This window comes from Petaurus breviceps, unplaced genomic scaffold (assembly GCF_028583685.1).
Source record: "Petaurus breviceps papuanus isolate PSGF00001 unplaced genomic scaffold, PetGlider_PUasm1.0 90804, whole genome shotgun sequence".
NCBI classification, from domain to species: Eukaryota; Metazoa; Chordata; class Mammalia; order Diprotodontia; family Petauridae; genus Petaurus; species Petaurus breviceps.
Genome location: NW_027187348.1, coordinates 7,255,965 through 7,279,260, shown reverse-complemented (window position 1 = coordinate 7,279,260; position 23,296 = coordinate 7,255,965). Strand labels below are relative to the sequence as shown.

Below are 23,296 nucleotides of genomic sequence, written 5' to 3'. Positions count from 1 at the left end.
CAGTCTGAATCCTCTCTCAGATATTTAATGCTTGCATTATTATGGACAGGTCATTTAACATCTTGGAGCTTCAGGTTTTTTCATCCATGAGGTGACTAGTCATATTTGCACTGTCTGTCTCACAGGGCAGTTGTGAGGAAAGCTCTGTTTAAACCATAGAATTCCATATGAATGTGAATATGATTATTACCCCCAAAGGATTCTTCCTTTGGTGATCACTGTGATCACTCCCCAAATTTTGATCACTTTGACTAAGAAATGCCAAGTTTCGGGAGGTGGAGCCAAGATGGTGGCATAGAAGCAGGAAAACTCTGCGTGCTCCCCACATAACCACCTCAAATATGTATAAAAATGACTCTAAACAAACTTTAGGGCTACAGAACCCACAAAGTAACAGAGAGAAACAAATCTCCCACTGAAGGCAGTCTGGCAGACTGGCAGGAAGGGTCAATCGCAACCTGCTGGGAGCAGCACCCAGCCCCATGAGAGCCCAAGGTTTTAGACCCTGATCAGCCCTGCCTGGAGGGACTTGGGGAGAGTGGATCACCAGCAGCTGTGGTGTTTTCCAGAATTATCAACCCGTAAATGCCAAAGATAAAGTGAGAGGTCAGTGTGGACTTTGTAGGAAGCGGGGTCCAGGAGTGTGGTCCAGCCTCTGCCCCCAGAGGGAGAAGTGGCTGAGACTTGGTGGCCACCACCAAGTGGGTACTTCAGAGCTTCTGGCCTGAAGATTGTAGGGGGACCAAACGACCATCCTGAGGGGTAATCACTCTTGCTTTAACCTGCTTGGATCTGGATTGCTGTCTAGGGTAGAGGTCCTGGGGTCCATGACCAGGTGCCAGAGCCAGTGGAAGCTTCTGAGAGGGCAACTAATAGTTCTGGAAGCTGAGGAAACCCCAGAGATTTGGCACAAAGTTCTCCCCTCTGGAAGCAGAGTTCTACTGTGGCAAAAAGCTCAAAAGTCAAGTAATTGAGTGGCAACATGAGCAAGCAAAGGAAGCAAAGCAAGCACAGGAACCTGACTTCAGATTCCTTTTTGGGGGACAAAAAGGATCAAAGCATGGAACAGGAGGAAGACAATGAAGTCAGAACTTCTGCAACAAAGGCTTCCAAGAAAAATATGAATTGGTTACAGGCCACAGAGGAGCTTGTATTTTGAAAACAAAATAAGAGAAGTCGAGGAAAAATTTGGAAGAGAAATGAGAATGATGCAAGAAAATCATGAAAAGAGAGTCAACAACCTGACTGAAGAAATAACACCTTAAAAATAGACTAACTTAAATGGCAAAAGAGGCTCAAAAAGGCAACGAGGAGAAGAATGCCTTAAAAAGCTGAATTTTCCAGATGGAAAAAGAATCTAAAAAGCTCACTGAAGAGAATCATTCCTTCAGAATTAGATTGGAGCAAATGGAAGCTAGTGACTTTATGAGAAATCCAGATATGAAACAGATCCAAATGAATGAAAAAATAGAAGGCAATGTGAAATATTTCATTGGAAAAACCACTGACCTGGAAAATAGATCCAGGAGAGAGAATTTAAAAATTATTGGACTACTTGAAAGCCCATGATCAAAAAAAAGAACCTAGAAATCATCTTTCAAAAAATTCTCAAGGAAAATTGCCCTGATGTTTTAGAACCAGAAGGAAAATAGAGGTTAAAAGAATCCACCAATCATCTCTTGAAAAGGATCCCAAAAAGAAAACTCCTAGGCATATTATAGCCAGATTCTGAAGTTCCCAGATCAAGGAGAAAATATTACAAGCAGCCAAGAAGAAACAATTTGAATATTGTGGAAACACAATCAGGATAACACAGGATCTGGCAGCTTTCACACTGAGGGATTGAAGGGCCTGGAATATGATATTCCGGAGGTCAAAGGAGCTGGGATTAAAACCAAGAATCACCCACCCAGCAAAACTGAGTATCATGTTTCAGGGGAAAATATGGTCATTTGGTGGAATAGAGGAGTTTCAAGCATTCTTGATGAAAAAAACCAGACGAATAGAAAATTTGACATCCAGATACAAGAAGAAAGAGAAGCATGAGAAGGTAAACAGGGAAAAGAAATCATAAGGAACTTATAAAAGTTGAACTATTTACATTCCTACATGAAAAAACAATAATTGTAACTTATGAAACTTTTCTCATTATGAGAATAGTTGAAGCTAATATAAATGTGTGTATATATGTATATACATAAATATATGTTTATATAGGAGGGTATATGGGTGTAAGTATACATATGTGAGTGTGTGTATATATGTGTACAGATATATGTAGAGAGAGGGCACAGGACCACAGGATGATACCTAAAAAGTGAAATTGAGAGGTGAGAGAGGAATATAATGAGAGGAGATGGGGAGAGACAGAATAGGATAAATTATCTCATATAGAAGAGGTAAGGGAAAACTGTTACAATGGAGGGGAAGAACAGGAAGGCAAAAGAGAATGGATCAACCTTACTCTCGTTGAATTTGGCTTAGGGAGGGAATAACATACACACTAAATAGAGTGTCTCACCCTATAGCAGAGTAGGGGGGAAGGGGATGAGAGTGGGGATGATGGCAGGGAGGGCAGGTTGGGGGAGAAGGAAGTTAGAAGCACACACTTTTGAAAAGGGAAAGGGTCAAAGTAGAGAATAGAACAAATGGGGGGAGGGCTAGAATGGGGGGAAATATAGTCAATCTTTCATAATACATCCACTATGGAAATGTTTTGCATAGCTATACATGTACAACCTATATTGAATTGGTTTTTTCCCAGTAATGGTGTGTGATGAGGGAGGAAGGGAGGGAATCTAGAATTCAAAGTTTTGGAATCAAATGTTTAAAAAAATATATTATTATTATTATTATTTTTGCATGCAACTGGGAAGTAAGATGTATAGGCACTGAGGTATGGGGATCCATCTTGCCCTATTGGAAAGTTAGAGGGAGTTTGGGGGAGGATATAGGAGAGAGCAAAATGTTAAAGCGTAATAAATCAATATATTGGCTATTTCTGATAATGATTGCTTCACTCAATCCCTCTCTACTGAGAGACTATTATCCCCATTTTGTAGATGAGGAAATTGAGGCTCAGAGAAATTAAATGACTTTTCCATCATCATATAGCTAGTATCAAAGGTAGAATGTAAGTCCAGGTTCCTTTCATTTCTAAATCCAACACTTCTTCTACTTTACCACATTTTCATTTGTGAACACAGTATAATCTTCCTATAATGGTTAACTCCCTCTCTTTGCAAAGTTGGCTGTATGATCTTGGAATTTTAATTTCTTATTTAAAAATGATCAAATGAGAAATGCAAGAGATGCTAGAATTTAGTGATATAAACTTATTTAAAACTATTCATATGCTGTATTTTGTTGGTATTAGCTTCCTATATTTAAGTTTATTTCATCTATAAAATGAGAAAGCTGGACCAGGCAGTCTTCAATGTCCCATGGTTTTGTCTTTAGCCTCCTCAGATTATTGTACATTACTTGAAGGCAAAGATAGTGTCTTGTGCCTCTTTTTACCTATAGTTGCCCTACATACAGAAGACAAATCAATTAATATTTGCTAGTGATGATGGTGATGATCAACTGAATGTTAGGTTTGGAACAGAACTGTTGGCTATTAAGTGATTTGGGGCTTTACTCACAGTTTATTTTATCACACTAAAAATTATCAACTGTTTTCCTTTCAGAGCCCTTCTCTCTGTCCCCATTTACCAGCTGAGTATGAAAGTGGTTTAGAAGATTTCCATTCCAAACATTATGAGACTGTTTTAAGGTACCAGGTTAGTAGCATTTTTCCAATACTAAAGTATAAAGACAGGGATTGTAAATATTATGCATGTGTTGCATGGGGAATGTGTGTTGAAAATGAGGTGGTAGATTTTCAGGAAATAAAGAACTGTATCTTTAAACCAACAGAGGGAGTTTGTTTCTCTACATGTGTTGCCAGCATGGTTCCTAAGTTTTGCCAAACTCTTATTTCTATTCTTGTATCACTGAGACATCTCTCCTCTTACTCTTCCCCACTTACTTTGGAAAACCTACCAGCATAAAGCAGGGATAGGTGCTGAGGGAAATGAAGGAGTGTAATATTTGTTAGTTTATACTGTGGCTAAAACAAAACCCCCAAAACAAAACTAAGTTGCTAAAAGTATTATTTACAGGGCTGAAACACAGATATGCAACACACATGTTTCCTTGAATCTCTAAAATGCGATGAATAGGGGCGGCTAGGTGGCACAGTGAATAGAGCACCGGCCCTGGAGTCAGGAGGACCTGGGTTCGGATCCGGCCTTAGACACTTAACACACACACACACACACACACACACACACACATTCATACACAAACCTAGCCATGTGACCTTGGGCAAGTCACTTAACCCCAATTGCCCTCCAAAAAGCAAAAAAAAAACCAAACTATGAAATCTTTACCCAGATGCCACTTGTATAAGGCTTCAATTCCTATAAAAGAATGTAGTTGTTTTCTCTATTGATATATATATATGTGTATATATATATAAATGGTTTTGTTTATTAAACAGAAGGTAGACACAAAACAGTTTCCTCAAGATCCAATTGGGCGTCCCATCATGCACCTGTCTGGTATTAAACATGCAACTGGTGAAGCCATTTACTGTGATGACATTCCTGCACATGACAAAGAACTTTTCTTGGCCTTTGTAACAAGTTCAAGAGCTCATGCTGAGATTGTGTAAGTAACATCATGATTTGAGGAAAGCAGTAATAGTTTGCTTTTTCATCTGACCTTCAAAACGTGCTGCCAATAAAAGTGCTCTGCTAGTTTAAGAGAAAAGGTAAAAAAAGGGGGGGATAAATTATTTGCTCAGATTGTCAGTGAGAACCAGGGTCGTTAGTGGGACTGAACTTTAGGATTTGTTACAAATAATTTCGTCACTCCTCATGAAGGATCTTGAGTTAAAGTCGCAGATTCAAAGAATCTCAGAGTTGGAAGAAACATCAGAGGTTCTATTCTTGTCTAGTTCATGTACCCATTCCAATGTAGGAATCTCCTCTAAACAATTCTTGATAGGTACCTCTGAAGGCTCTGTTTGAAGAATTCCAATGAAGGTGAACTCTCTTGTGAAACAGCTCATTTCACTTTTGTGATAGCTCTACTGGGAATTTCTTCCTTGTCTGGGACTGAAATTTGCCTTCCTGTAACTTCCATATATTGGTTCTATTTCTGTTCTCATTTGTAGACCTCTGAGGTTTCTTTCAGTTTTAAATATATGATTCTGTGACTTGCTTTTAGTCAGTGTAGATTGGTTCCTAAAGCTCATTGCGTGTGTGTGTGTGTATACATATGCATACACATACATTCAAAGGGCAAAATTGAATACTTGCATAAAAGCAAGGCTTTTCCTCTATATTCTCTCCATGCAAACCCAAATTGGTGCTACCATTCTGTTGTCTTAGATTAGGTGGGAAAAAGATTGGTGGGACAAAGAATAGAAGGGGACACTTTTCCCAAAATGTTCACTCTCATCAGCCACTGAATCATTTAGGATAGTAAAGCAAATAATTAGATTGGAGTAGTTGTTAGGTGTATCTTGCCTTTTGTGTCTTGTTTTTCACTGACCATATTGTAAATAGCTTTCAGATTTCATGTATGTTTCTCTGAGGGAATACTATAATTTATGTTTTAATCTAGGTCTATTGATACATCAGAAGCCCTTGAACTACCAGGAGTAATTGATATCCTGACAGGTAATGATCTTCAAGGTGTAAACTCCTTCTGGGAGTTTCCTGAAAATGAGGAATTGTTGGCAACTGATGAGGTATAATGTTTTTATTATTTTTAAGTATCTTTCCCCCAATTAACATCATTTATATTTAAAAACATCTACCATAAAAATTTCAAAATGTACTAATTCCCAAACTATTCCAACATTCCTTGCATCTTTATTATGGAATTCTGGGTTCAAATTGTGAATAAGCCAAAATCTGCTTAGTCATTTTCCATGTAGCTATTTATCTAAATGATATAAAAATATCATTTTTTTTGAAAAGAGGAGTGATCTTAAAGTTGGAAGATCTAGGTTGTGGTTTCTCCAGGAGTGAGTGGCAATAGGACAAGAAGGCAAAGATTTTAAAACATAGAATATGGTGTATAGTTGAACTATTTAACCATAGGGATAAAACTGAAGGGAAGAAAATTAGGCCAGAGAAGGGGTGAGGGACTATGAAAACAGGGACTGGTAAAGAGACTGGACATCCTAATGAGAATGAAGAATAAATTTAGGAAGAATGAGACAAAGGGCTAGATAAAAGAATAGAAGACTATGATTAGAGAGAGGCAGTTTAAGATCATGGAGGTGGCCCAGATTTCACATCACTATCTCCACAAGGGACCAAGGTAGAGTTAAAGTACAGGTCATGGAAATTGAAGAGAGTGACATGTTTACTGGGAGGCCAGTTATGTCTGAAGGGGCATCAACATGTATATTGAAGTCCTTGAAAAAGAAGGCAGTGGTTGAGGAAGAGAAGGCAACTATTAGTTAAGTAAACTAAACGCCTTGAGAAAGTGGGGACCTGGAAGCTGGTAGGTGACTGAAAAGGATCTGTACTGAGGGATCTTGGCAGCAGGTGGCAGCAAAACTCCTGAGTGCAGCCTGAACCAGGTAAAATGTAATTGGGAAGTGTTTAACAAAAATAAAATTACAACACAGCTAATGTTTGTTTGTAAATCAATATGCAGCCTCAACTATTTCTATTTGCGTTTGATACCACTGATCTAGATGGACAGACTAAATCTTTGAAGGAGGAGCAGAGACTTTCTGGAAGTTGATTGAGAGGCTGAGTAAGCACACTTACTCCTCCTGACCCATTTTGTCCAACAACATGAGAGAAGAAACATTTAGCACCGAAGAAGGTGGTCAGTGAGGCAATGTCTTCCCAAGGGAGCTTTCCACTAGCAAGAATGTGGAAATAGGGTTGGCTAGGTGGTACAGTGAATAGAGCACCAGCCCTGGAGTCAGGAGGACCTGAGTTCATATCCAGCCTCTAGCTGTGTGACCTTGGACAAGTCAGTTAACCCCTTGACCTGACTAACCCTGTCTAAAAAAAAAAAAGCAAAAAAAAAAAGAATTTGGAAAGAGTGTGAGAAACACAAAATAAAGGGAAATTTGATAAATAAAACAAAACACAACAGGGCTTTCAAAAGTTGCAGTATAAACAGGAAACCAGGTTAAGTAATTTGGGATGGGAGAGTGGTTCTGGTAATGGGGGAAGAAGGTTTTCACTTTAGTAGATGGTGATGCTGAATAACAGGAATTATGGGAGGAGAGAATAGGACTTAGCATAGGATGGGGGAGCTCCAATTGACGAGGGCTCCCACCCTCCAAATTTGTCTCATGATGAAGGGTAGTGTCAGACTGTATTCTCTAAAGTAAAGAAGGGGTTAAACCTTGATCTTGGGCCAGATGTCTGGGGCAGTTAATGCCTGAGAGATCTGGTCTCCAAGAGTCTGACGGAATCCTCACCCTTTGTTAGCTTTTGTGAGTCATCCCAGATATTGGTGGATAATGCACTCCCAGACATTGAACATGCACACTTTAGACATGGAATGTGCATTTGACTTCTGGTATCTGAAGACCTGTTTGTGGACAGGGTCCTGATATCAATGAAGGTTCAGTGGTTAGAAGTTTGTTTAGTGCTTTCTATTAAAATGGTACTGCAGAGTCTTTTGGCCTGGGAAATGTTCGTTCACATTCAGCACACACAAATACATGGTAGGAGTTCTTAGGCCTCAGTGAGCACTCCAGAAATTAGAGTTCTCATTTAGTATCTAATTCAGTGTCTGTTAGGGAAAGTCACAATTTAGCAAGCAGACTCAAAAGGAAAAAGATTTTTAATAATCAGTAGAGCTTGAGCTAAATATACCTTGAATAGGAACCACTGTGAACCCCATGAGACAGAACCAAGGTGTTTTGGCAGTTAGCTGAGAACTGTGGGCACTAAGTAAATATTAACAACAAAAAAGATTGTTTTGTATTGCCTGTGGAATGATTGCTTTGTGGATGAAATGGAATGGGACAGTGTTCAGGCCTGTGAAATGCTTTGAGATATGAATTGTTCATTTTTACATTGCATAAGAGACAATGACAATGTCTCCTTCATACTCTACCCCAGAACCACTGGAAATAGGAATGTGCATGGGGAAAATGTCAACATTGATGATACTATGGTGATTTATATAAATATCAAGGTATGATAATAAATTAGCACAGTCTTAGGTTATGATAAGAAGAGAATCATGTTTGAGAAGTGGGAGATGACTGGGACGGTAAGGGGACAGGACACCATACCATGTCAGGATTAGTGAAAGGCACTTGGGATGTTTAGCCTGGAGAAGAGAGGGAGAGAGAATAGTAAGTAAACACAAAGGGGAAGGAATGTTAGCAGAAAGCAGAAGGAAAAAAATACAAAGTAATTTTTAGCTTTTCAGAAGTTAGGCTGAACCAAAGTTCATAAAAGAACCAGACAGTAGCTTCTCATCTTTCTCATTCTATCACTTCTGCTCCCCATTCCCCCAAAAGTTTTGAGTAACACACATCAAATTCTAAGTGAGAAGTTTGTTGCCTAGACTTGTAATGCCCCTTTATCTTGCCATTACAGACAGATCTCCCATAAGAAATAGAAAGGATATATCTCAGTGACTCACTGTTGTCAGTTTTTTTATCAGTGATTGAAATTATAGGAATGTGGTCCAGAATATGTGTACTATGCTAAATTGTGTTGTTTTTTTCTCAAAGTTCTTCCTTCACTCTCTTTATTGTAGATAAATTTTATTATTATTATAACAAGAACTTGTTAAATATTTTATTAAGTTCCAGGCACTGTTATAGGCTCTGGAGATGCAACGACAAAATCAAAACAGTCCTTGCCCTCAAGAAGTGTAAGTTCTGTTGGGGGTGAGAGTAGTTATAGTGGGTATGACAGATGCACAGAGAAATAAATATAAGATAATTTGAAAACAGAGCACAAAAAACTGGGGCAACCAGGAAAGGCTTCCATCAGAACATGGGACATCTGAATTGAGCCTAGAAGAAAGTTAGGGATTCTAAGAAGCAAAGGTGAAGAATAGCTTGTTTATTGAATTCAAGGACTAGATAGCTAGTTTGACTGATATGGAGTGTTCTTGAACAGAATTATTGTGAAGTAAGGTTGGAAAGGTTTCTGGGAGCCAGATTGTTGGATGGCTTTACATATCAGGATGAGAACTATGCATTTTATTCTCAAGAACCACTGATTTTTTGAGACATGGTGAAACTTGTGAATTCAGAATATTAACTTGAGGGGCATGTGTGTGTGTGTGTGTGTGTGTGTGTGTGTGTGAGAGAGAGAGAGAGAGAGAGAGAGAGAGAGAGAGAGAGAGAGAGAGAGAGAGAGATTGGAGAAGAGAGAACCTGGAATCAGGGAGATCAATTAGCAGGCTATAGAAATAATCCAAATGATAGGAAATTCAGTTATGCTAGTGGTCTTGAAGCTTCTTTCATGGCAGGGAGTGGTTAACTCTGTTTTTCATTATAGCCCTCTGCCCAGTAATATAGACAACAGACTTAGCCACAGGCTGGGAAGCCCCTTCCCACTGAGACCTCCCTCCCCTTAGTCAGGCCCTTGTCCTGATCTGCTCTCAAGAAGCAGTGCCATTGCTGTCCCTTCCCCCTGGCCATTGCTAACTCTGCTACATTTCCAAGCAGTCTTTCCAAGCAGTCTTCAAATTTTCTTAATCCCTTTTGGGCTGTCATCACTTTTCTCTTAAGTGTGTCTTGTTTCTAGAAGATTTGTTAATAATGGCTGTGTACTTTATTAGTCATTTGCTACATAAGCAGGCCCCCTAAGGCCCTACTCTGCCCCATTTCCACAGAGAGATTACCCTGCATTCTCAAAACTCACTCTAGTAGACTTGAGCTCCAGTAGATCCTATCAAGCCCCCCCAAAAAATCTTCCAAGTGCTGGTCCAGTGACAGAATCTGTTGTTGGGGAGCCTCATTCTCAGAAGGGTGGCCATGAAGGTGTGAATTTATTTGAACACAACAGCACACACAACTTACTAATGGATGGAAAGTTTGCACTCAGTACTGTATCCACCACCAATGAAACTGGGGATCTTTTAAACTTCGGATATATGTACCAGACACCCATATTTATCATGGGAATACATGCAGAACCTTGGTGCTGATGTGTGTACCTAACTCTGTAGTAGAGCGTGACTGTGTTACGAGGGAGGAATAAAATACCCACCCTCTTCCCCCCCACCCCAAAGCCTATGGTCTTTGTGTTTTTTAGGTCTTTGGCGTGGGTCAGCTTGTGTGTGCCGTGATTGCCGATTCAGATGTTAAAGCAAGGAAAGCAGCTCATCTGGTGAAGATTGAGTATAGAGATTTGGAACCCTTGATTCTGACTATTGAGGTGATTAAGTTCTTTAGTGGCTCTCCTCTTAGAAATTAGGACATTGGGCAACCATCAGTCTTTAGGGGGACTCATATCACTGGACCAGCTGTGTGTCCTCTCTCTCCCTTTATCTCCCAGTCAATCTCTGAAGAAAGATGAAAGGAATTCTCTCCTGTGAAATCCAATTTCAGGTCTCATTTTGCTACTTCCCAATGTGTATCTTCCTATGTAAGAAAAAAAAAGTTTTATAAGATTAAATCATTTTCCAAATTTATAAGATTAATGCTAATTTGAGTATCCTCATGTACCTATAAATATCATAGTCAGTTACTCACATTTCAAAATAGATTTTTTTGATTCCAACATCACTTTGGAAGTTTCCAAAGGCTATTAAATATTTTTCTCTCTGAAGTTTTACATGTTCTTATGCATGCATTTTATTTTATTTTAATTGTCTTATAAAGTAATGAAAGCATGTTACACTTTTTAAAAGTTAACATATTAGAAATAAAATTTAAAAAAAGAGAGTTTGAGTGCTTTGAGGTTACTTAGAAAATAAGTTTATGTTCACAACAGGATTATTTTTCATAGGCAAAGAAAAAGCAACTCTGTGGTGGGGAACTGATTAAGACAAGTCTCTGAGAAAATTTGTTCCAAAATAAGTGTGCATCCTGCTACTCTGCCAAGGACTCCCCAGTTTGATTTTAAAAAAGAAAAAAATGCACTAGTCTTTGTTCAAAATCTAAAATTCATCCCCTTTTAGTGAATCAGGAAGAATTTGAGTGATTATTTTGGGGCTCTTGAGTCCTTAGGATCAAAACAGATGTTTTTAGAAGAATTAGGGTTATATACATAGTAGATTTGTTTTGAATACTGCTGTGCATGTCCCATTTCCTTTCCTAAAGAAACAAAAGAATATGTGAGTATGGAAGCTATAGATAGTAGTATGAGTAGATAAAAATAATGGTTAGCATTTATCTGATACTTTGAGGTTTACAAAGCACTTTACCCTTGTTATTTCATTTGATCCTCATAACAACCCTTTAAAGTAGGTGCTATTATTATCTCCATTTTACACATGGAGAAACTGAGGCTAAAATTGCTTGCTTAGGGTCACAGAGTTATTAAGTATCTAAGACTGGATTTGAACTCAGGTCTTCCTGATTCTAGATACAGCACTTTATCCTCTGTACCCCTAAATCACTTTTCAAATCTTAAAACTCTAAATATGAGCACTTCTTTTTCACCTTTTCCTCCTCTTTCTTCTACTCTTTCTTCTCCTTCCAGTTTCAAAATGATTCCATCTCCATCTTCCAGGGAAAAAAATTAAGAAACAACTCATAAAGCCTTTAATTATCTGACAAAAAGCTCCACCCAAAATACAAATCCAAACTTTAAGAATGTTCCCCTACAAGGGTGTGGAGTAGAGTCATTGCTTCACCTCTCAACCATCTTCTTAGCAATTAAATCTAAGACTGATTGAAACAAAAATAGATGGATTAAAAGGGGTCTATGGAGAATGGTATAATGCCCAAATCCAGATCAAACTCTGGCCTCTCTCACTGGGAAATATTTGGAAAAATACATAAGCTCAAGTTGACCCCAGATCAAGGGACACATGGTCCTCAAAAAAAGAAAATTGCTCAAAAGAATTTCCAAATTAACTTTGGGAGGCAGCCCAGTATAGTGAAAAGTGTTCTGAACTTGGAGTTTTGGACCTGAGTTCAAAGTCTTTAATTGCTACTTAATACCTGTGGGAGCTTGGACAAGTTGCTTTTCTCTGGGCCTCAGTTTTCTCATCCATAAAATGAGGAGATTGTCCTAGAAGAACTTCAAAGGCCCTTCCAGATCTCTATGTGTGAGCTCACGATTCTGTTTTTGACCAAGCAAATACTAAGCTTAGTTAGAAAATAAATGAGGTTATTAAATAAACTATGAAATATTTAAGTTATTACTTTGGTATGACAAAATTAAAACCATCCATCATCAAATAACCACCAAAATTAAGCATGGCAATCGATTCCAGAACTTATAGTAGCTTATGTGGTACGACTCCTGATTATCACTTGTCAAGAGACAGAATAACATCCATTTGCCATGACTTGTATGGATCTATAGGGAAAGTAGAGTTGTGGGAAGGGAACTGGGACTTTGCCATAATTTATGCACTCAGAGCTGGTTCAGAATCATAAGCAAATCTTATTTTAGTTGATTTGTTTTTACTTTTTCCCCAGTTTCATTGTTTATATAAATTTGATTAGTGAGCTACTAAATTTTATCCTTTGGAAAATACTATATATATATATATATATATATATATATATATATATTTACCAATGTTCAATGCTTGGAATTAATCATTTTTATGATGGCAAGCAAACTGTTTTGCTTCTATCCTCTTAACAATGAAACTTCAGTGTTTAAAATGGGGAAATTCTTGGAAAATGATATGTTATCCCCCCCCCCCTTTCAGGAGATCTCAAATTGCACTGTTTGTATAATCTCCTCAGGGAGTGTTCTTGAGGTTTCACTGCTTCTCCACAAATCATTTGTGGGAAAGTTCAGCAAGGCATAGGCATGGGAAGAAGGCTACTAAGACTCAAACCATGAAAACAATGAGACAGGGTATTATGTAATGTTAAATTCCTGCTGGTCAGCTTCTTTTTTTTTCTTAATTTTTTTAATTGAACAAAACTTTATTTTCTCTCTCTTTCACTTCCTCTCCCCACATTTGAGAAAAATAATCCTTATTTAAAAAAAATACACACACATATACATACGTTTATATTTATATTTTCCCCCCATTTTATTCTTAGGATGCTATACAGCACAACTCTTTCTTTAATCCAGAAAGAAAAATAGAGTATGGAGATGTTGATGAAGCATTTAAAACCGTTGACCAAATCCTTGAAGGTAAAGCATTTTGTTCCTTAAACATGAGGAGGCAGTGCTGGGTCAGAGAAAGAAGACTTATAGAAGATCTTGGCTTCAATCTCAGTTTTGTCATTTCTTGCTGTTTGTCCATTTTTTTTTTGCCTTTTTTTTTTTGGAGGGCAATTGGGGTTAAGGGACTTGCCCAAGGACACATGGCTAGTAAGTGTTAAGTGTCTGAGGCCAGATTTGAACTCAGGTCCTCCTGACTCCAGGGCTGATGCTCTATTCACTGCGTCACCTAGCCACCCCTGTCCTTCATTTTTGAAGAAGACCAATGACATCATGAGTGATGTCTTGACTTGCCTGTGAATTGGAAGACAGCATGGCACAGTGCTAAAAGTCAGAGAACCTGGGTTCAAACCCAGACTTTGCCACTTTCATGTGTAACCTAGAGCAAGTTGCTTAAATGATTTAAGTCTAAGTTTCTTCTTCTGTAAAATGAGAAAGGTTAACTGGATGACTTCAGAGGAGCATTCCAGCTTTAAATCTGTGAGCCCATGACATCGGAAGGTCACTTCTAGGAGTCTGTTTCCTTCTCTGTAAAATGAGAATAATAATGTTTGTAGTGTTGACCTCCCAGGGTTTTTGTAAGGAATGTGCTTTGTGAATATGAGTTATTATCAAACTAGGTTGAGAGTTCCTAAAGGACTTCTAATAAAGAATTATCAGATCAGGTACATCTCAGACATACAGCTTTCCTAGTTGCTTGCTGGGAATCAATTTTGGTAACTTGAATATATTTCCCTATAGGTATCAGCCTACCTGAAGCAATCTAATAGCCTTGTCTACCCCAACCCCTAAGATCTCTTCTAGCTCTAAAAATCTGTAATTCTCCAATTACTTCCCCATTTTCCCACCTATGAACTCTATTTTCAGAAGTATAGAGTGGTTAAGTAAACCACTAGCAAGTCAGGAAATCTGGATTTTGTTTCCAGTACCTTCTATCATCCTGCTTTTTCAGGTCTCTGATTTCCTCAGACTTTTTGCTGACCCATCTAACTTGTATAAGAGGTCGTCTCTGCCCTTTCAAAGCAGAGTTTATTACCCTGACATTGTCTAACTTCAGAAGAGGATCCAGCATGTCAGCTTACATGGTTTACCAAATCTCCTCCACTGTACTGGTTTCTCATTCATTACTTTCATAGGTCATACTTGCTGTTCATCGCATGTCTCCTACATCTGGGCCTTGGCACTGACTGTCCTCTCTTCCCAGAATGCTCTCCCTTCTAACCTCTACCTTACAGAATGTGTGGCTTTCTTTAAGTCTGAGTCCAAATGCCCCATATTGCATACCCTTTGGGGGTGGGGACACCTTTTATCTACTTTGTACTTCTTTTGTGTATACCTGTTCTATACATACACGTGTGTTTATATTATGTATACATATACACACACACATATACACATAGGTATATAGAAAAGATGTACAGAGTAGATGAAGCAGAGAATATACACACATATAGTTGCATCATATATACACATGTACACATATTAACAGGTACGTTGGGTATATATACACACAAACAGATGCATTATATACATAAACAGGTATATTATATATACATACATAATCTATATTTATATATCACATTATGTGTATATACACACATATAGCACATTGTATAGATACATACATATATAAGTATCTATGTTATACATACATGTATACATCATATGTACAATATAAAGCAGGCCTGGTATGCACACATATAAACAGGTATGTATTGCATATATGGCACACACAAACAGGTATATAATATATACATGTATGCACATATAAACAGATATATTATATATACATACATATAAACAGGAATGTTATAAATATACACACATATAAACAAGTAGATTATATGTATATGCATATAAAACCATGTCCATCATATATACACAAACATACATTATAAATAGGCACACTATATATACATATACACACACATAAACAGGTACGTTATATGTACACATATACATAAACAGGTATACTATATATATATACCCATATAGAAAAAGGTACTACACACATATACATATATAGGTACAGAGAAGTATAGAGGAGATGAAGTACAGATGAGGAAACTGAGAACCAGATGAGTAGAATGACTTTTCCAAGGACACACAGGTGCCAAATGGCAAAGTCAGTCTTTAAACCCAAATTCTCTGACTCGAACACTCTTTCCACTGTACTAGACTGCCTCCCTTAAATATTGAAGAGTTTCTGACTTTCATCCATGTTAGTGTCCACACTGGATCATTCAGAAGTATGACAGAAAATTAACTTGTATTAGTTTCATTATCACCCACTCTCCCACTGACAATGAGGAGCTTCCAGGGGAATCTGTGACACTTAGGAAGAAGAAATTCGACTGGGTAAGTGGGGTCAGGAATAAACAGTTTGGGACAGATGAGATTGCCTTGGGATGACCTTGGGCGTAGGGGAAGGGGAATAGTCTCTATGAGTATCCGCACTTCCCTTTTCTCTCTTCCTTCTGTATTTGGTACTTATATTTGAATTGGCATTTTGTCTCTAAACTTAAGAATCCAGATATATTATATAACTTAGTCCTGTGATTTCCCCATCTAGAACAACAGTTCAGTCATATGAATGTGAACTATTGCCTGTTGGATTTAAAGATGTTTAGAATCAGAGAACACAGACCCTGGAAGGGACATTGCAGATCATGTAGGGCTGGAGCTACTGCATGTGGAAATGCTTGTCAAAAATAAGAGTAAGGTTGGGTACCCAGTAGTGCAGATTTTGTCCTACCTTGCTTGTCCCCTAAACTTGTCATCCATGCTGTTTTGTATAAACATTTGAAGGCTGTCGGTTTTTCCTCTTATAATAGGTGAGATTCACATTGGAGGCCAAGAACATTTTTACATGGAAACTCACAGCATGCTTGTTGTTCCTTATGGAGAGGACAAAGAAATGGATGTCTATGTGTCAACACAACATCCCAAGCTAGTACAGGTATGTAGAGCACTTGTCCAGGGGGACATAGTTAATTCTAAAAACTTTCTAACAAAACACAATACAAAAACCAAAATAATAACAAAAAGAAATCCCAAACCCTACTGACTACTTAAAATACCCTCAATTTCATACTTTTTATTTTTTTATGCCATACTGAGAATAATATTTCTTTGGTTTTTGAGATGCAATACTCTGTGGTGTTGCTTTTTTTGGGGTGACACAGAATCAGAGAACAGAGAATGTTACAGTGATATGTGCATTAAATAGGATAAAAATTAGAAAATTATCCCTATTAATATCCAATAAACCATTTAACTTTTTGCATCATAAAAAATCTTTTACTATATAAGTCCTTTTTGCCACAGTCACTTATATAAAAGTGATTTGAGCTCACAAGTTCTTGACACATTTTAAAATCATCATAGAGCTATGCTCTTATCATATTGAATATTAAGAGTACCTTTAACAAACAATCTATTTCCCCAAGCTTAGCTTTAATTACAACCTATAGGTTTTCAATGAAGTTTAAGACAGGTAACCTAACCTTTAAAACATGTTTATCTCCATCTCTTTGGATTCATTTCTCAAATTTTGTGATATGTGGCATGATATAAGATCTTACTGCAGTATTCTATCTCCATTTGGGAATTTCTGTAATTCAAATTTTGCTTCTTGATGTATCAATATGTTTATCAGAATTCATAATTCTGATAAATGGGCACAATTCTTCTGTTTAAATTTTTAGAAATTCCCAAACATTTTTATTTAGGCAGATATTTTAAAATTTAGTGAAAATACCCAGATTTTACAGGCTAACATTTAACAGGCTAACATACTTCTGACTCGGTTTTTTATATATCCTTGAATGAAAAGGTGATTTTAATCAGTAAAAATTACCTTTTTCTAGTCTTCAGTACTCAAGTATTTGTATTCCTTGGCCTAGGAAACCAATTTTCTCTTCATAGTAATGATTAGCTAACAGCTAGCATTCTGCCCCCTTCCCCTGCCCCACGTATATAATTGCTCTTATTGACAGAGCTAAATTTCTTATTTGAGAGGATTTAGATTAACCCAAATTAATATTTACAGGAAATAGTAGCCTCCATATTAAGGGTTCCATCTAACAAGATCATGTGTCATGTCAAAAGAGTTGGTGGAGCTTTTGGTGGAAAAGCATTAAAAATTGGTATCATGACAGCTATTACAGCATTTGCAGCAAACAAGTAAGTGAAAATTTAAGTGTCACATTTAATGAGAGCAAGAGACTCAGCATGGAATAGTAAGAAGTAGCCTGGAATCAGATTAGCTCTGTCCCTTTTAGTTGTGATCTTAGCTAGGCAAGTCACTTAACTATTCTGAGTGTCAGTTTCCTTAACTGTAAAATGTGTATTACAATGATTCTTTCACTACCTATATGCCTTGGTTGTTGGAAAACAAAGTACTTTCTAAACACAAAAGAGCAAGTTATTGAAATGTGAGTTATGAAAATAAAATAATTTTGATGAAAGGAAAACCAGGAAACATGGTGGACTTTCAATTAATTCTGCTTATTGGAGGAGAGGTGGTCCAATTTACAAAACAAAACAAAAACAAAAAAACTTTCAATGAGAAAAAAATTGAAATGTCAGAAATTTTTTCTATTTTAAAGCTAATTTTATTTATTTATTAATATTTATATGTTTATGAATTTATATTTACAACATAATTGTAAATTGCTACAAAACCACCAAACAGCATAGTAGAAAATATTGTAATACCTAGAAAGACAATGGACTTGATTTGGTGATAATTACTTGGTTCAACTACCTATTGAATGATCCATTATTTAGTGTATGTATTCCTTCAAATAAATGGGAATTTTGTTTCATTTCTTCAATAAATCATATTCATCAGTCAAATGTATACCAAATAATCTAAAAGGCTTTAATTATTTGTTTTTGCTGAGTAACAAAGTCTGGTGTTCTTTTCCTCTGAAAGTCATAGAAACAGGATGATTTTTTTTCAGTGATCAAACATTTTTTTCCTCTCTTCTATTCCTTCCCCCCAACTTTTTTTTTAAAGCAAAACAAAACCCTTAAAACAAATAGGTATAGTCAAGTAAAACAAATTCCCATGTTAGCCAAGACCCAAAATGTTCACTTCATTATGAACTTCAATTGATTACCTCTTTGTCAGGAGGTGGGTAGTATTCTTCATTATTAGTTCTATAGAATCATGGTTAATTATTGTCTTTGTCAAAGTTCTTAATTAAATCTTTAAAAATTGTTCATTTCTGTAATGTTGATATTATAGTAGAAATTCTTCTCCAGGTTCTGCTCATTTCATTTTGCATCAGTTTACATAAGTCCTCCCATGTTTCTTTGACATCAGTTCTTTTTAAATTTCTTACATTACATTCTCACATACCATAATTTTGTTCAGCCATTCTCCAATTGATGATTTCTCCTTAGTTTCTAATTCCTTGTCTCTATAATAATAATAGCAATGATAACAATAATTGAGATTTATATAACATTTTAAGGTTTGTTAAGCTCTTATAAATACGATCTCATTTTATCCTCAGAACAAGCCCTAGAATGTAGGTTTAATTATTACCCTTATTTTACACATGAGGAAACTGAGGCAGACAGCAGTCTTAAAATGACTTGCCCAGGGTTACACAAGCTTGTAAGTGTTTGAGACTGGATTGGACTCAAATTTTCCTGAATCCAGGTCCAGAATTCTGTTCACTTTACCACCAAGATTCTTCTGTAAACATTTCTGGATATGTGATTTCTTTCCTCTTTCTTTGATCTCTTTGAGGGGTAGACCTAGTAATGCTATTTATGAATCAAAGGGTATTCATAGTTTAATAACTTTTGCGTCATAGTTCCAAATTTATTTCTGGAATTGGTATACTAATTCACAATTCCACCAATAGCACATCAGTATACCTTTTTTTTTTTTTTTACAATCCTTCCAACAAGTAAAAAAGTCAAGAAACAATTATTAAGGGGTTACTATGTGCCAGGCACTATGATAAGCACTGGGGATATAAAGAAAGATAAAAACAGTCTCTGCCTTCAAGGAGGTCACATTTCTACTGAGGAAGACAATATTCAAATAACTCTGTACATACTAGGTATATACAGAATAAGTGGAAGTAATTTCAGAGGAAAGATACCCACACCAAGGGGGACCAGGCAAAGGCTTCTTTCAGAAGGTAAGATTTTACCTGAGACTTGAAGGAAGCTAGGAAACCAAAAGGTGGTGATGAGGGGGGAAACATTCTAGCTATGGGGAACAGCTCATGAAAAGCAGGAGGGAGAAAGAATTGTGGGAAGTAGCATGGAGGTCAGTGTTACAGGATTGCAAAATATTCAGAGAGGAATAAAGTCTAAGAAAAACATTTGTCAATTTTCCTTTGTTTAAAGAGTATGAGTGTGAACATTGCCAACCTAGTATGTGTGAAATGGAACCTCAGAGGTGCTTTGTATTTCTCTTAATTATTAATGATTTAGATTAATTTTTCATATGGCTAAAAAAAAACCTTGTATTTTTCTCTTGAGAACTTCCCGCTCATCTTCTTTGTCCATTTATCAATTAATGAATGGTTCTTATTTTTGTAAATTTGTATAAGTTCCTTATGTACCTTGGAATTGAGAACTTAAAAAAAATCAACCTTGCTGCAAAGATTTTTCCCCCCTGTTAATTATTTTTCATTTAATTTTAAATTAGATTTGTTTGTTCAGACCTTTTTAAATTTTACATCCAAAATCATCTTTTATCTTCGGTGACCTATTTTTATCATTTGTTTAGTTAGGAACTATCCAGTTGTCTATAGATCAGAAAGGTACATTTTTTTTCCTTGCTCTTCTAACTTGTTTATGATATGACCTTTGATATCAAGGTCATATATCTTTTTGGAGAGTATCTTAGTATATGATGTGGGGTGTTGATCAAAGCCCAGTTTTTACCAGACTGCTATGCAGTTTTCCTAGCAGTTTTTGGGAAAACTAAATCCTTATCCCATTATCCAAGGTCTTTGGGGTTACTAAACACTACATTACTACCGGTAACTTCATTTGATCCAATAAATTGTTTACCTAATCTGTTACACTGATCAACCTATTTTTAACCAATATCAAATCATTTTGATGATTACTGCTTTGTAGTATAGTTTGAAATCTGGTACTGCTAGACATCACTTTTTCCCACTTTTTAAAAATTATTATTTCCCTTAAGATTCTTGACCTTTTTGGGGGTAGAGTCAAGATGGCGGAGTAGAAGCAGGACCTCCTCCTGGCTCTGGCTTCAACCTTCCCTAATCCATGTAAAAAGGGGACTCTAAACAAACTTTGGAGCTGCAGAACCCACAAAATGATGCAGAGAAGCTAACCTCCCACTGAGGACACCCTGGCAGGCTGGCAGGAATCAGCCAGCACACCACTCTGGGAGCCGAGCCCAGGCCCACATGAGCCAGAAGTTTTAGCCCCAGGGGCGGCCTGACAAGCTGCCAGCAGGAGGGACTCCAGATCAGCAGCAGCTGTAGCTGTCTCCAGATTTATCAACACAAAGATGCTAAGGACAAAGTGAGAGGTCAGTGCAGTGTGGACTTTGGGACCAGTAGTCAGGAGTGCATCAGGTTTTTCCCCCAGGGGGAGAAGCTGCTGAGATGCCCAGCACAGCCAGCCAGTGCCACCTGGAAGCTTCAGCTCCTGGCCTGGAGAGTGTAGGGGGACCAAGCAACCAGGCTGAGGGGTAATCACTCTTGCTTTAACCTGCTTGGATATGGATTGCAGTCTGGGGTGGAGGTCCTGGGGTATGTGACCAGCTTGCCAGAGCGTGTGGAAGCCTCAGACAGGGCACCCATCTAATACCTCCAGCAGCTGAGAAAACCCCAGCATTTGGGACGAAAGATCCCCTGTCTGGTGGAAGAGTCCCACTGTGGCAAAAAGCCCAGGGGTCAAGTGACTGAGGGGCGACCAACATGACCAGACAAAGGAAACAAAACAAACAGAAGACTCCAACATTAGACTCCTATTTTGGGGACAAAAAGGAGCAAAGCATGGAACAGGAGGAAAACAGTGAAGTCAGAACTCCTGCTCCAAGAACTTCCAAGAAAAACACAGGCTGGTTACAGGCCATAGAGGACCTTAAGAAGCAGATAAGAGAAGTGGAGGAAAAACTGGGAAGAGAAATGAGAACAATACAAGAAAATTATGAAAGGAGAGTCAACAGCCTGACTAAGGAAAATAACACGTTAAAAAATAGACTAACTCAAATGGCAAAAGAGGATCAAAAAAGGCAATGAGGAGAAGAATGCCTTAAAAAGCTGAATTTGCCAGATGGAAAAAGAATCTCAAAAGCTCACTGAGGAGAATCATTGCTTCAGAATTAGATTGGAGCAAATGGAAACTAATGACTTTATGAGAAATCAAGATGCTGTTAAACAGATCCAAACAAATGAAAGAATAGAAGGCAATGTGAAATATCTCATAGGAAAAACCACTGACCTGGAAAATAGATCCAGGAGAGATCATTTAAAAATTATTGGACTACCTGAAAGCCATGATCAAAGTAAGAACCTAGAAATCATCCTCCAGGCAGTTCTCAAAGAAAACTGCCCTGATGTTTTAAAACCAGAGGGCAAAATAGAGGTTGAAAGAATCCACTGATCACCTCCTGAAAAAGATCCCCCCAAAAAACTCCTAGGAATATTATAGCCAGGTTCTGGAATTCCCAGATCAAGGAGAGAATATTACAAGCAGCCAGGAAGAAACAATTTTAATATTGTGGAAACACAATCAGGATAACCCAGGATCTAGCAGCTTCTACACTGAGGGATCGAAGGGCTTGCACTATGATATTCTGGAGGTCAAAGGAGCTGGTATTAAAACCAAGAGTCACCTACCCAGCAAAACTGAGTATCATGTTTCAGGAGAAAATATGGTCATTCAGTGGAATTGAGGACTTTCAAGCATTCTTGCTGAAAAAAGCAGAGTTGAATAGAAAACTTGACATTCAGATACAAGAACAAGAGAAACATGAGAAGGTAAACAGGGAAAAGAAATCATAAGGAACTTATCAAAGTTGAACTATTAACATTCCTACATGGAAAAACAATAATTGTAACTTATGAAACTTTTCTCAGTAGTTGAAGGGAATATATATATATATATATATATATATATATATATATATATATATATGTCTATATATGATGGTATATGGGCATCTGAATACATATGTGAATGTGTGTATATATGTTTACAGGTATACATAGATAGAGGGCATAGGACCAATTTAACAGGAAGGGATGATACTTAAAAGGTGAAATTAAGAGGTGAGAGAGGAATATAATGAGAGGAGATGGGGAGAGACAGAATGGGGTAAACCATCTCATATAGAATAGGCAAGGGAAAATGTTTACAATGGAGAGAAAGAATAAGAAGACAAAAGGGAATGGGTCAATCTTATTCCCATTGAATTTGGCTTGAGGAGGGAATGAAATACACACTAAATATGGTATCTCACCCTCCACGAGAGTAGGGGGGGAAGGGAATGAGAGGGGGGATGATGGAAGGAAGGGCAGGCTGGGGGGGAGGGAAGTTGGAAGCACCCACTTTTGAAAAGGGATGGGATCAAAGCAGGGAATAGAACAAGTAGGAGGTGGGATAGGAGAGAGGAAAATATAGTCAGTCTTTTACAATATATCTACTATGTTATTGTTTTGCACTAGCCACACATGTACAACCTATACTGACTTGCTTATCTTCCCAGTAAGGGTGGGTGACAAGGGAGGAAGGGAATGAATCTGGAATTCAAAGTTTTAAAATCAAATATTCAAATATACATACATATATATATATATATATATATATATATATATACTTAAAAAAAGAAAAGGATGGGATTAAAGTAGATAATAGAACAAGTGGGAGGTGGGATAGGAGGGAGGGAAATATAGTCAGTCTTTTACAATATATCTACT

The 23,296-nt window shown here is 37.4% G+C and overlaps 1 protein-coding gene across 1 annotated transcript in view; it reads left to right on the top strand.

Annotated features, from left to right (window-relative positions):
- Window positions 1–23,296, top strand: part of LOC138147572 (aldehyde oxidase-like) — a 96,426-nt gene that overhangs the window by 36,173 nt on the left and 36,957 nt on the right. The window contains exons 17-23 of the mRNA XM_069070103.1: window positions 3,690–3,782; window positions 4,544–4,713; window positions 5,674–5,800; window positions 10,314–10,436; window positions 13,235–13,331; window positions 16,196–16,320; window positions 17,413–17,546. Of these exons, the coding sequence (XP_068926204.1) occupies window positions 3,690–3,782; window positions 4,544–4,713; window positions 5,674–5,800; window positions 10,314–10,436; window positions 13,235–13,331; window positions 16,196–16,320; window positions 17,413–17,546 (869 nt within the window). The remainder of the gene's footprint in view (window positions 1–3,689; window positions 3,783–4,543; window positions 4,714–5,673; window positions 5,801–10,313; window positions 10,437–13,234; window positions 13,332–16,195; window positions 16,321–17,412; window positions 17,547–23,296) is intronic.